The 14,771-nt window shown below is 38.3% G+C and overlaps 1 protein-coding gene across 1 annotated transcript in view; it reads left to right on the forward strand.

Annotated features, from left to right (window-relative positions):
- FMNL2 (formin like 2) overlaps positions 1 to 14,771 on the forward strand; it is a 255,979-nt gene that overhangs the window by 205,611 nt on the left and 35,597 nt on the right. Inside the window, 1 exon segment of the mRNA XM_039855892.1 lies at positions 14,328 to 14,402. Coding sequence (XP_039711826.1) covers positions 14,328 to 14,402 — 75 coding nt within the window.

Below are 14,771 nucleotides of genomic sequence, written 5' to 3' on the forward strand. Positions count from 1 at the left end.
GCCCACTCAGAAAATCCAAGATCATCTCTTCATCTCAGGACCCTTAACTTAATCATTTCTGCTCAGTCTCTTTTATACATAAGGTAAATATTCACAAGTACCAGGGATTGGGACATAGACATCTTTGTGGGGGCCGTTATTCAGCTGACCACACCAGATAAAGGTGGCATCTTAATAAAGCTTCAGGGACTTGAATCTCCAGTCTTAAATGGGGCAAGGTGTGGAAAGAGAAAAGGGTGGACTAGGAAGTTGGGCAGATCAGGAAAGGACTCCTTATTTGAGTTTTCATATTGTCGTGTAGCCTAAAAGTAGGAAATATGTTCCCCAATCTTGTCCAAGCATTGGCTATTTAGATTGACTCTCCTGGTTAGTAAAGAAATGGCTGTTATATTTTGCTCCAGAAGTAAGTTGACTGTGGGCTCAGCATGAGATCACTTTGACAGAGCAAGGTGTGGCTGAGATCTGAGATGTGTTTCAGAAATTTTGCCGTTCATATTTCTCATTCCTCGGGCCTCTTCTTCCACTGACAGTTATCTGCTTCCTCAGCTGCTATATTCATTCACTACTTCTAACATCTTCAGGATTTTCCTCTGATGTGGGCCTGAGGGAACTTAAATAAAAAAAAAAAGTACAAGAAGATAGTGGTAGATACTATCATGTTAACTGGCAAACACTTATAGAGATGCTTTGCTTTTCAATCTGACTTTAGACTCTTCTGTCTCTCTGCGAGCCTGAGTGCAACTTTCTACAATAAAGAACTTCATCTTCTATTTCATTTTTAGCAGCCACTTAAAAAACAAGAAAAACAAACTAAAACAACAGCGTTTCTCCTTTGTTACTTTTACTCATGAGAAAATGCCATTTCTAAAATCTGTACCCTCTGCCAAGTGTAAGATAGTTGGCATATGCATCCTTATTTCATATTTGGTGAGAGATAACAATGAAAGACCTCCAGAAGACGCATTGGGCGCTGTGTGTTACTTTAAGACCCCATAGAATCTGAAACAGGCTGGCTCTGGTCCCTAAACACGGAGCTTTTACTGGAGAAGTGTTTCCTTGGCAATAAGTTACCGTTATGGTTGTAAGATACCTGAGGGTGGTATGAAGCCCTCTGCAGTGAGTTGTTTAGAGAACTGGAATCAAGACGCTTACAGCTGTGGCGATATCATCACCAGCTCCAAAAAATATTAGAATAATGGGAGTTTTCAGTTCCCAGTCAGGGTTCGGTTGCCATTCTGGCATTTATTTCTGCAGAGTAATGTTAAAGGTCTATTTCAGGATCTCCTTGGTTTCTTTTTCCTCTATGAAAGAACTGCCTTCTTATTCTTTTTCTCCCTCATTCCACCCTGACTTGAATAGTAAGGATCTTTTTTAAAAAGTCAGTATCTTGGGACTGAAGTATACTTTAGTGTCCTATATTTGTTCAGCTGCTTTTTAAAGTGAAAATAGAAATGATTGTTTTTAAATGTCAAATAATTCTGGATTATAGGTTATTTTAGTGCTCATTAAGTCCAGAGGCAAGCAGTGGCTAAGACCCCACACCCAAGGGTATATTAACCGTCTTATTAGATAAGCTTCTAGGTTCAAATAGAGCTGATAAAATAATTATGACAATGCTTATGCTAGATATGTTAACTAGGAAAAGAATAAGATAAATTGTATATATGTCATAGGTATGTGTATATATATATATGTATGTATATTATATGTGTGTGTATTAGGAGTAACAGCATAAAAATGTATTTGTACATAGTAACACTCTAAAGAAAAACAAATGAAAGGGTTTGGAGTAGATTGTTGCTTCTATTTTTTTGTGTGTGTATTTACTTCTGTTGCTTGTGCTGTTTGGGAAGTAACATTATACCTCACACAGCTAAATATTTCTATTGCAAGGGGTTAGATTTTTCCTTCCAGTAACATTTCACATGACTAATTTTCTTTTTTCTAAAGATGCTCAATTATCTTTGTGTAACAGCTCTGCAAAAGTAAAGTCACTGATCATTACCGCCTTTTCTTCAGAACCAAACTAATAAACAAAATCCAAATTCTTTGTTACTTCTGAGGAGTGGTTGGGCAACTAGATTTTTTACCACAGAAAAAGCACTGTTATAAGATCAGAAGAATTTGACAGAAAATAAAAGGCATGATTTTTGTCCTCCAAAAGTTTCTCTCACCTTGAGAAAAATATGACTAACTTAAATAGATATTTAGTTAAGGACCAAATGTATACTACAGTTAATGTAAGAGAACGGTAATTCAAAACTTTAAGAATTGTGCTTGTATTTTTATTCCCTGTTGTAGTTTAAAGTTTTAGGTGTTATTGCCAATGAATATACTTATTGAGCATGATTTCCTGTGTGAGTCAAGTTCAGATTTCATTTGAATTTTAAATACTTCCAAAACATAAGCACATTTTTATTTATCTGGGCTTCATAGTCAGTACATAATAAGGGTTTTGTTTGGTTGGTTTCTTTTAAACCATCAAACAGTCATCTTCAGAAAGAAAACATGAGCAGAGTTCATGAATCTATTTTATTTTATTCCAGGTTGTGACATTAGCCAGTGTATTTGTTATGTCCTGTGTACGAAAAAGGCGTATACATATATAGAAATAGTAAGGCTACCATTATTGTTTGCTGAATGTTGACAGGCTAGTATCAGAGGAAATAGGCCTACTGACACATGTTAAAATGGCAGGCTTGGGATTTTTACCTGGATCCATTTAACTTCAAAGCTCAGAGTCAACCCTATATAATGTTATCACATACCAAACACTTCCTACATATGTTCATATACACCCTCAATTTTCCACCAAAAAGTGAACCTAATTGGAATGGTTATAGATTGGGTAGATTATTGGAGTGTTTGAAGTTATTAGTGAAATTCAGGACAAATTGGCTGTTTATATTAGGCCCAAAGAGAGAGGATAGTCTTGGGCAGGACTGTAAGGGAAGAAAGGTACTTGATTTGGTTGACGGAGGGAATTCTGAGAACAGAAGATGAGATTGGCACAAAAATCTGTCTTGGAGCAGGATATGTCAGAAACCTGTGCTAGTTGACAAGAAAAAAAATCTGACTGGGACCCATGAGTGCAGAATAAAGGGTGACAGGAGGAAAGCCTGACTAAGCTTCTGAGAAAGTTATGGTGGAGAAATTTGAAACCTGTGATTAAAAAAAGAAAAAAGCAACTGTAAGATAAAAGGAGAGAAAAGAAGGGAAACAACTAATAGTTATAAAATACTTTGCAGTTTGTGAAGTGGTTTTTATATCTATTCCATTTGATTCATTGGGAATCAATCTGAGAAGGGCATTTTATGTAATTCTGATAAATCTTAGAGTATCAGTACTCTGTAAAATACATTAGAAGAGAAAGATGCTGGAGTTTGGAAGATAGGTAATTCAGGCGTTAAATGACTGGGCCATGGACCAGTTTTGTTGATTGAATTCATAAAATTAAGGACAATTCACGGAATATGGAGATGGACATAAGAGGATAATAAGAATCTACTTATTCTTATTATGTATAAACAGTATACATTTAATTAGGAAGAAAGTTTCACAACTATAATGAACAAAGATTATTTGGGAATTTTTTCAGATGAAGAAAATAAGCTTTGATTTTATTAGATTCATTTTTTTTTAAGTGGTGGTAAAATGCCCAACATTAGATTCTTAGTTGTGAACTGAAGACTATGAATGAGAGAACAGACTTAATCAGAGATGATTTGGGATTGTTTGTGTGTGTGTACACACATGAGCATGCATGTGTCTGTGTGTAAGTGTGTAATCCAAATAGAAAAGGGGATTGTAACTAAGGAGGTCAACTCCACAGGGGCACCCGTCTAGGAGAGGAAAGAAGCCGGGCTAGAGTGGGCTAGAAGGGTGCTCAGGAGAGACCAGCACACAGTGCAGAGGATAGTCAAGAGGATGAGAGGCTACCTGGTTGGTCTGGTATCTTGTGGTGCAAATTTCTGCTTTAGATGACAAGTTAGTCAAATAGTCTCTATATCCCTTCCAATTCTACAGTTTTATGTTTCTATGTAAAATTTTGTCAACACATGCCCATAAGTATAATATGTATTATGCATATATATATTTAAATAGTTCCATTTCAAAAAGGTTAAGTGTTTCTTTGCATAAATAAAAACAAGTTACCTAGCCAATAAAATGATAGGTACAAAAATTTACAAACAAGAACAAAACGTAACGCATCCAAGGCCAGTTGATAGGATAGTAATAAGTTTAAAATAAAAATAGATCACTGCGATTTTAGACTACATTGTGACTTTAGTCTCTAGTTCCTTTTTATAACCACCTTGAAATGGCTTCATCAATCTCTAAACCCAAATCTCATTTTAAAAATTTGCAGTGTGTCAAAGGAGCTTGCTGCTTCCCTAACCAGAAAGTGAGTTGGATGTGCTGGGCACGCAGTTGGTGCCTGCCACCAGTAAGGGCCTGTCTGTGAATGCATCCCTGGCTTGGGCAGGGTTTGATAAACCGAGCTATCGAGTCATTATTTAGGCTTTTCATTTCCCGGCTCCTCTGTCATACCCCAGACACTGTTCTGTTCACCGTGGTTCAGCGGCCATTCTTTATTCCTTTTACGACAGTGGTGCATGTGGCTCTGGCCCAGCTCTTTTATTCTATGTATCCATCTTCTAAGGATATGTAATCATACTTAGTTTTCATTCACAACAATTGACTGAAATACTCAGCAGAAGAAAATGGCTCAGCAGTTCCCGATTGTGGTTCAACAGTCATAGTGTCTGTCACCCTTCATCATGCAGTTGGGCTTTCTGACAGAATCTCCCCCTCAGCTCTGCGTCACTGGAGAGTGGAAAGGGCCAATCACAGTAACATGAGCTATGTAATTCTGTTCTGTTTTAGCAGTTGGGTTTTGGCCATGGAAAATGAGGGCTCTTTCTCCACCAGTAAATGTACCAGAAACACATGTGGTATCCCAGGTTTACAGGTCCACCACTAAGAACAACACTGAATTTTCCACTTAAGTATTTTCCAGGAATAGGTGTAAAACTAGGAGATAGTGTATTCTGTGTGGTAGGTGTCAAGGACATGTTTAGTCCATTAGTAAAAGATAATCATTTTTTTGTTGTTTGTGTATTTGTTCTTGGTTGTTTGGTATTATAGTGTGTCAGGCATTCCAAGACACACCCATTTACTTGGATGGATTCACCGAGTCTGATTTTCCCTGAATTTTGAGGATGGCATGTCCTACAGACCATGTGAGAGAGAACCGTTTCTGTGTCTCTCTCATATTCTTGCTTGGAATCTAACATTCACTTGGCTGTGGGTAAAGAATGTCTAGCTTTGTGATAACCTTCCTATGAAGAGGTGGAGACAGCCAGAGAACAGTTAGGGACTGCTATTGTCCAGCCTGATGAAAGCAAGGGATTGTACTTGACCTTGTTAAACCTAAGAACTGAAGGAAGTGTTTTTTTTTCTGCCAACCTTCTAAACCAATGGAGGGCTTCTTTCAATATAGGGAATCCTGACCTGTCTCTGATGTGACTTCATCTTTGTGGAGCGATAGCAGTTGTAGTTGGTCTTTATGTGGTGTGGTTGGCTCCCCAACTATCTTGCAAGAAATTTTAATACTAGAAAACCATTTATTTTCTTTTTCAAGTTTTGAGTTTTAAGAATTCATCACTTTTGTAGAAATAGAGGTGATTCTATAATCCAGTAGTTCTCAAACTTTTTGCCTCAGGATCCCTTTTTATACTTTTAAAAATTACCGAGAACCCCCAAAGTTATTGTTTATGTGGGCTATGTATTGATATTTAGCACATTAGAAATTAAAGCAAAATTTTGATACTTATTTCATTAAAATAACATAATAAACTCATTATATGTTAACGTTAACTTTTACATTAGCTGCATACTCATAGCTGCTCCTGCATTCAGTCACTTCCATTGCTTTGGTTGAAGTAGTTGAAGAAAATCCAGCCCTACACAAATATGCAGATGGAAAAGGAAGTATTTTAACAGATTTCTAGGTAATAGTGGATATTCTCTTTTTTTGATACTGTACTGTACAAACACTGGACAGGTAGTAGTTTCTTAAAGATTAGTTGCAAAGTGGAATCTGAAACCATATTAATGAATTTCTTGTACTCTGTTACATTAAAGTTTATTTGCCTGTCTTGCATCTTAAATGAATCCATAATTTTGGACCAGCCTGATTTTGTACCAGCATGCAGTGGTCACTTGGAAAATATAAATTCACCGTAGACACATTTTATAATACAATATTTTTTAAAACATCACACCCATTATATTACTACCAATCTCATCGGAAAAGTCTTTAAATATTTGTAAGCTCTCACGCTCATGGTGGATACAAGTTTTATCATTTTTGCTTGAAAGCTTAATTTTACTGTTGGAAACACATATTGTCAGTTGTTTTCCTTAAAGTAAAAGCCTCACTTCATTCATTTTTAAGAAAATAACTGCCAAATCTATAAGTCTGAGTAACTGTAGTTTGTCAGTCATTCTTTCAAATAAGAATGAAAAAATGGCTGGTTCATCTTGCAGTCACAGAAATGCTTGTCCTCATGGCAACCATATGTTAATATGCAGGCTTCTCTTTTATCATATAGAATATTAAATAGATATGCATTCAAGTGTTGAAATTAAATAAAATTAATACTTTTTATTGCATTGTCAAGGGTATTAAGTGAAACTGACCTTTTTTTTTTTTAAGCTGAGAATGCATGGCTGTGATAAATATAGTGATTACTGGTATAATTCGGTTTCATTGCCTTGATTCATGCTCAGGGCCAGCAGTTTCATTCACTCACCTTCGCTTTTGCATCACCAGTACAAATTTCAATTCTCTGAAAAAGGCTGGTAACATCTTAGTATTTTTATAAAAATAATTTGACCTCACAGACTTCATAAAAGGCCCTCAGGGGCCCTTGGTGTTCTAGGACTACATTATAAGAACTGCTGCTCTAATCCATTGTCTGCTGTCATCTTGGGCTGAGTGCAAGTGGGCTGGGTTAAGATCCAGAATTAGGGCAGTGCATGGGAGAAAGTAGAGGAGATGTGAAGTTAGAGGAGAGAGCCCTGGACAAACTTCAGGCGTTCACTTATTTGTGGGCTGAGGTCCCTGACCTCATAAACAAAGAGTCCTTGTCTTCAAGGGCTCTGAGTTCACAGCACATCTTTGTTCATTTTAATTTGATTTGTTGTGTTTTGGGCATAAGGAGAGCATGGTTGACATCTGCCCTCTGAGCAGGTCCCAAGTTCTGTTGGTGAAAGTGCCACAGGATTTAAATAGCTCATACCGTGTTCTATTGCTATAGTCCAGTGAACATGCGATGACCACTAGAAATGTGTCATTATGTCCCCCCCTTGCCTTACTGGACCAAATTGGTTATGCTCAACAGGATGAAGTTGTGAGGAGAAATGAATGAAATATAAAGGGTAGCATTAGGCCTTCTTTTGAGGGGTCTGACTGGTAAGTTGTCCCAAAGATGCCTGAAGGTCTTTGTCATTTAGTCCTCAGGTAGCTATTTAAATACCAGTCTCTCTTAAAGAATGAGAAGGTACTTTGGTTTTCCTGTAGGATAAGAAGCTTCAAAAGAATCTGTATGTGTCCTTATTGATGACCAAGAGATGTGAGTCTTGCATTGAAGCCAGAGAGATTCAAGTTGTACATTAGGAATATTTCTGAAAGGTATCATTTATTAGGAATTGTATTGTGGAGACTTACTCTCTAGACTTCAATGAAGGTCATCTTTTTTTAGGGGAGTGATAAAAATGCATTTCTCATTTAAGGCGTGGTGTGTCAACAAGTCATCCTTTGGGGATTTCACTAGCTCTTTGTTTCTATGTCAGGATTCTTTATCCAGTGCAGCAAAATATGTACAGAAAGTAAAACAGTCATCTGGATGCTTTGTGTGCCTGGTGCCAAACATCTGGATATTTGGAAACATCTGGAAAGTGACTGATATTTTCAGAAGGGTGTTTAGTATTATGTGGATGAAACCTCAGGCTCATCATCAGATGTCCATCAGTCCAAGACTGGTATAAATATTTTATTAATTTACGAGGAAGGAGGGTTGAATTGTAGATTGTAGACTACATTCAGCTGTATACCTTTCATTAGTGTTTCTTTTAGTGGAGTGAATTAAGGGCGTTTAGTTTCAGAATGCTTCAGTTTGATGAACATTTTCGTCTTTAAATCCTGATGAGACATGAGAGCCAGCAACAGGTTGGAGTGATCTGCTTCTGTCACGGCAGCCATTTGGTGTCAGTGCATGAAATGTCTGGGCACCTCAGGGGAAAAAGATAATAGACCCCCAGCAACTGCCAAACACCTCAGAAAAGAGGTTTTTGGCAGGGTATCGTGGCATCAGTAACCCTCAGTGTGCTGGTACTCTAAATAGAAGGTAAAAGACGCTTTCAACCCAGGACTAACTATGAAATAACTGTTTATTTCATGTGGCCCTGAAAAGAAAACGGAACTTTTGTTCCTGGGCAGCCCCCAAGAAGGGTAGTCTAATCAGTCATAATAGACTGTGCCTCTAAAACTGTGCCTTCCTGCAGGGAGCCCTGTGGATCACAGGGGCCTTTTGTGAGAAGAGAAAAAGAAAGTATTGAGGCAGGCGCCAGGCAACAGGGCAAGAAGGAAACACTTAAGCAAGGGGCCTTTAATTTTTATATAACTAACCCAGAAACGTTACTTTATAGCCACCTCATGAGAGTCAGGCTGCAATCTGGTTGCAGACTTTGTGTGGTGTCCTGGGAGCTATTGCTGGGGGAAGCCAAAGACAGTCACTGACCTTGAAGGCAGACAGAGAAGTGGCTGAAGGCCGGCCGTCTATTGTTCGTGTCAACATCTGGCTAGCCAGATAATGCTCTTTATTACAGGGCTTTTGTAAAACCATCTTTTCTCTGCCCTTTGCCTTTAGAGAAATCATCCCCGAACCTCTGCCACCCTTAGCGATGCTTTAAACTGCCACCCCTTTTGTATCTAGGGCCCCAGATTTATTTAAATGTTTTGGGACGGTGTTCAGAGATATCTTTCACAGATGTTAGAGAACAGGGTTGAGTTGGTTTTTTGGCAGAAGCTGTGCTTTTGCTTCAGTCCTTCTTGAAGTAAAAATGTATCTTGTCCCGGGTGTGGCCCATTTTATGTGGGCAGGGCCGGATTTATCCACATCACCAGCACCAGTGAGCTGGATGCTGTGAGTCTGTGCTTTGGCTCTTAGGTTTGGTACTCTGGGCCTGTGAAGCCGGGTGCACCCTAAATTTGGTTTGTATAGAGCTTCCAGGCTGGTCAGTTTGGGAATATCATGTCATATTGCCGGGCCTAGATTAGAATTTTAAAGCTTCAAGATAGCAAGTGAGAGGATTTTTTCAAACTTTTATGGAAAACTTCAATGAAATGTTTCTTTTTCTATTAAAAAAAAAAAAAATCTTACCAGGAAATTCATAATTAAGCAGAGCTGGATAAATGAGGATGGAAGTCCCAAGAACCTTTCTTATTGGTGCTTTTCCTTTCCTGGCCAAGCCCCCATCCTTGGAGCTTCCAAAACATTCTTCAGTAACCATTATGGTTTCCTAGAACAGGGCAGGAAAACCAAGGCTGTAATCTGAGATCTTAGATTAATAGATGTGAAAAACAAAGTCCAGGGAGGTTCCCTGAGTTGTGCACGGTCACTGTGGGGTATTGGCAGAACCAGGACTTGCAACCAGGTTTTGTGGGGCCCTGTTTAATACTCCAGATAGTCCCATTTCTGCCCTAACACCGCTCACCCTCGTAAGTGACAGAGCAGAGGGCCGGATGTATTAGGAACCCACAGGGATGGGCAGATGGGTGGCTGTGTTAGCAGACCGAAGTCTGTGCTCCCAGATCCCAGCCTGAGCATTTTCACTTAACAAAGGGTTAATCAGGGTCAGTGAACTTATTCACATGAGAGTGATCTATAAATGATTTTAAAATGAAGATGCCTCTTAAATTGACAGTAGGAAACATGTTTATGGCAGAATACTTGCTTTTCTGGAGCCTATACTTTTATTTTTCTGCTAGTTTACTTAATTTCTGGTAGCCCTGGCTGCTGGGGTAGAAGTCTCATTCCTGATGGAGTGGCCCAGGGGACAAAAGTGCTCCCCTCCAGTCTGCTGTGCTCAGCCTTTTCTGTGGTGGTCTTTCTTAAATTCATTCTCTATTCCACCTACTCTAGTGAGTACGTGGTATAGAAAATCAATGTCAAAGCTAGTGGGGGAATGAGAAATACCAGTGAACATAAAAGTCAAGAAATGACAGATTTCGGTTGCCATAGTAGAGTGTTTTTTTGTTTTGTTTTGTTTTGTTTTTTACCTGAAAGTTTTTTGATTATATAGTCTGGCCTTTGTTGGCAGGTGGAAGTTATATGCAGCAAGCTATAATGTACAATAATATATACAGGCAAATATGCTCCTGGCTCGTATATCAGTTTTGATGAGGGCCTTGAGAGCATCCACACAAAGGCCAATGTGTGTATTCTGAAATTAATTGCGAATCAGTGGTTTCATTCCTTTCATCCTCACCAATTTTCTAAAACAAGGCCAGTTTCAAAGGAGAGAAGCAGAATGTTCAGCCACAGTGGTCCTAGTTGAACGAAGTCTGAGGGGGTGGTCCAGATGTGAGCTCTGTGAGCTAAGACAACTTTCCTTTGATGTGGGACATGACTTTTATTACCAGCCTTCCCCAAACATATCTTCCCATTTCCTGTGGGATTGTAGTATATACTTGTTTAATGATTGCTAAAGCAGTATAGAAACAAATGTGAATCTGGTGTGCATGCTTCCTTTCCTTCAGCAGGAATGAAGGGGGTCTCTGGAATCCATGCTCTTCCTGTGGAACAATGTCAGAAATACCACCCTGAATTCGTTAGTTGGGACTGACAGCAGAGCAGTCTGTCTAAACCTTTATAGGGAAGAGCTTAGTGAGTCTGATAGGAAGGGCCCTTCTAGTTCTTACAGTGCATGAAGAGAGTAGTCAGTCAGACCATTCTCTCAGAGTTTTCCAAATCTGGCATCTATGTTGGAGAAATGTTGTTTTGTGCCTTTGGATTCTTTTCATCAAGTTTATAGCAGCTTAAATTAGAAGATGTTTAAGTCTTATTTTTGAAGATAAAAGGCATTTCTCTGTTTTATATCACGTGTTCTCAGCATGGAATTGTCTGTTGACAGAATGAGCAATTTCTAAAGAAATGTATGTATTCAAAGCTTTTCATAATGTCTATTTCACTCCTGCCTACTGGACTAGTACAATAATTTTGGTGATCTTTACCCAGCATGAAATTAATCTAATATTGCTTGTTCTAGATTTGATACCATCTCTTTTTATTCACAGACTATGAGTAGTTTTAGTTGCTGCCCACATGTGCTTTCCTCAGCCATATAAAATCCATTTCCTCTAGTGCCCTGGACACAATCCCAGATTATTTGGGAGTTACCTTATTATTCATTGCAGCTGTGCAGGGTCAGTGGGCCAATCCCTATTGTGTTCCTAAGATACCCAGTTATAGTAACTGTGTTTCTTTATTTGTATTGTTATATTGGAGGTTGAATGAATCAGACAGTTAATGATCTAGCCGTCTGGTTTATAATTGGTAGCCAAAAAGGCTGCACATTTAATCAGCTAGTCTTATATTATATAAGCCACTGTTCCCCAAATACCGTTCCAGTGACTGTGAGTACTTTTTAAAAGCACAGATTCCTAGTTCTATCTGTGGAGATTCTCATTCCATATGTTTTGATTTAGAGCCCAGGAATCTGCAGTTTTTAGAAGTTCATGCAAGATTCTGTGGCACGGACATCAACCGTATACATGATGTAATGAATGTGGTTTTTAATAATTTTTTTTTTTTATCTCTGTCGACATCTCAGGTAATTCTGGGATGCTTTAAACTATTGTTTTAAATGGAATATCTTTATCTGAACGTTCTGGGCCGTGTGGGAGAGGAACATGAGGCTGTCAGTTGGGGACCTCATTTTAGCCTCTGTACTACAGACCTTCATCAAGTTGAAGACATTTAATGTATCAGGTGTCAGTCTTATTCAGAAATCGAGGGCACCAGATTACCTTAAGGTACTTTCCAGATTTCTGACATTCTTAAATTTAAATTAAATTCTTAAATTTTAAATTTAAAAGGCTTTGCCTTTCAGTTAGAAAGAATTGTATTCCTCATTACTGTTCATTGATGGCCATTGCCTCGTCTGGTTCTATGGGTGCCTAGCTACTCAAACAAGACATTAAACAGTCTGTTTTTCAAGAGATCTGGCAGCTGTTCCCAGATCCAAGATTACTTCTCTTCCTTTCTCTTGCTACTACCAACCTCCTAAAACAGATTGAAGTAAACCATTTCCTAAGGAACAAGTTCTTATGTTGAGGTTTCTCTTAAAGAAAATTTATGTTGTAATTCTGACCTTTTCTGTACCAAGCCTTGGCAGTTGTCACCCACTGGGCCCTTGTTTTTAGGCTAGGGACACTTGTGGCTTTGAGCACAAGATGTGACTGCTATCATAGTCTAGGGAGCCGATTTTGCACTGCCTCACCTGCTTTAACAAACCTTTTGTTTTCAGGAACTTACTACATATTCTCTAGAAGGTCTAGGGGCAGAACACAGTATCCCTTTAAATCTCTGGTTTTCAGCCTTTGCAGAGCATCAGACAATCTGTAGTGCTTTTAAAACTGTACATGCTCACATCGCCCCATCCTGCCCAGGCCTGCTGGATCAGGCTCTCTAGGGTGGGATTGGACACATGTGTTTTTAAAAGCTTTACTTCAAACTCTCCCTTCTGGAGCCTCCTCCCTTTCCTCTAGGCTGAGCACATGTACTGTTCCTCTGTCTTCTGTAATTTTTTGTTAAGGCAAGTATAAATAAATGGAGAGTTATCTTCAGAATATAGTAAAGCATCTGAATCTGTTGTAAAAATTTAAGTTGCTTTAAGTCTAGCAGGCCCTCTGAGGTTGAAGTCTGTTCCCCTTAACATTCTCAGTTAAGGCACAAGAACCACCACTCCTGGTGCCGTCTACATTGTCTGACGGTTGTTTCACTCTAAAACATGGAGGAGAGTAGTAAGTCCCACCATTATTAAGTGTATTTCAACATAATTACTTGCTTATTCTCTATTCAGTGCAGTTCAACAAATATTATCGAGAACTTACAGTGTGCTAAGCATTGTTCTGGATGCTGGAGATAGAGTAGTGAACAAAACAAAAAATTCCTGCCCTCAGACTTTCTTTACACACACACACACATGGAATTTAATACAGTAGAATTGACTGGCTGCATTATAGCATCATGAAAAATCATTTATGGAGAGTTCTTTAGGATTGGCCCCAATATCCCTAAGATCACAAATGGAATCAGAAAATTTAATTAAGCATGTGAAACCTGAATTAAATTTGCAAGATGTTAAGACCAGAGACCACTTCTTACTATTACAACATGTAGCTCATAGATGTTTAGGTGAATATTTACTGAAGGTGGAACGAATAAACCACTGGGTATAGGATTTTGCTTCAAAAAAGGTAGCCAAGGACACTGATAGAATTAAAGTTTGTCCTTTGGTTTTGGGAATAAGTCTCCAGAGAATCATCATTTGGTACAAACCTTTCTTTGACTTTGCGTTTTTAACTCAGTGTATTTAATATCATGTATATGTAGGTACCTTGGGGCCCTGATATTCACAATATTTTATGTTTTATTTCACCTGTTCAGTGAACACATTAATTGGAGCCTCTGGAGTGCTACTTCAGAAATTACTGCAAATGTCTGTACTCACCTTCATTGCGAATATAGCTTCGTAAAATTTCTGTGTTGTAGCTTATACACTAAAATGAATTGATTCGGTTAGACATGATATGAACATTTTGAATCTACCTTTTAAGGAATTTAAATACAAAAATTATTAAGATCTTTTAGCAAGTCAGTTTTAAAGTACTTTTTTGGTATAAAGGAAAATTGTGGGTTTTTTGTTTGTTTGTTCATTTACCATAAGCAACACTCTGGGATTCTGAATACAGGCTAAAAATCTTGGTGGGACATGCAAAGATAACCAGGGAAAGAAGAACACATTTGATATAGATTTCAAAATATCAAGAGAGCATGCAAAAGAGACCAGAATCAGCTTTGGTCCTGGCTCATGTTGCTATTTGTGAGTTAACTAGCTTAGAAGAAAAGTAAACATTGTGCAAGAGGGGGAAGAAAAGGATATTCTGGAAATAATTTTTAATGCTAAAATGTCTGCATCTAATTTTGGAATACTTGTTTGGAATTTCACGTGCATGATGAAAATGTGTGTTTCAGGTTTGTGGAGAAAAACAGCGCTTTGAGAAGTTGATGGAACATTTCAGGAATGAAGACAATAACATAGATTTTATGGTGAGCTATTTTAGTACTGCATTCAATAAAACGAACTCAGTCAGCACCTTTTTTCTAAAGCCATTTATGTTTTTATGTATTAGACATACATATGTGTGGATATGTTACAAAGGACAGGAAATTGAGTATAATATGCTATTACTCCAATCTAGACTGTCCCTCGTAATCTGTATTTTTCCTTTATGGCCAGTCGTATTCCTTAAACATGCACTATGGTTGGTACTGCCCAAAAGTACAGATTATTTATAACAAACAGAGGGTGAAGCCATGCATTCGGGAAAAGGAAGTTAACGCCTGGTGCTAAACGCCTGCAGTTGCCACCTTGAGCTGTCAGTCGTCCTGCATAATAATCCTTAAGGCAGAAACCAA

The sequence above is a fragment of the Pteropus medius genome, unplaced genomic scaffold (assembly GCF_902729225.1).
Source record: "Pteropus medius unplaced genomic scaffold, Ma_sr-lr_union100, whole genome shotgun sequence".
Classification (NCBI taxonomy): domain Eukaryota; kingdom Metazoa; phylum Chordata; class Mammalia; order Chiroptera; family Pteropodidae; genus Pteropus; species Pteropus medius.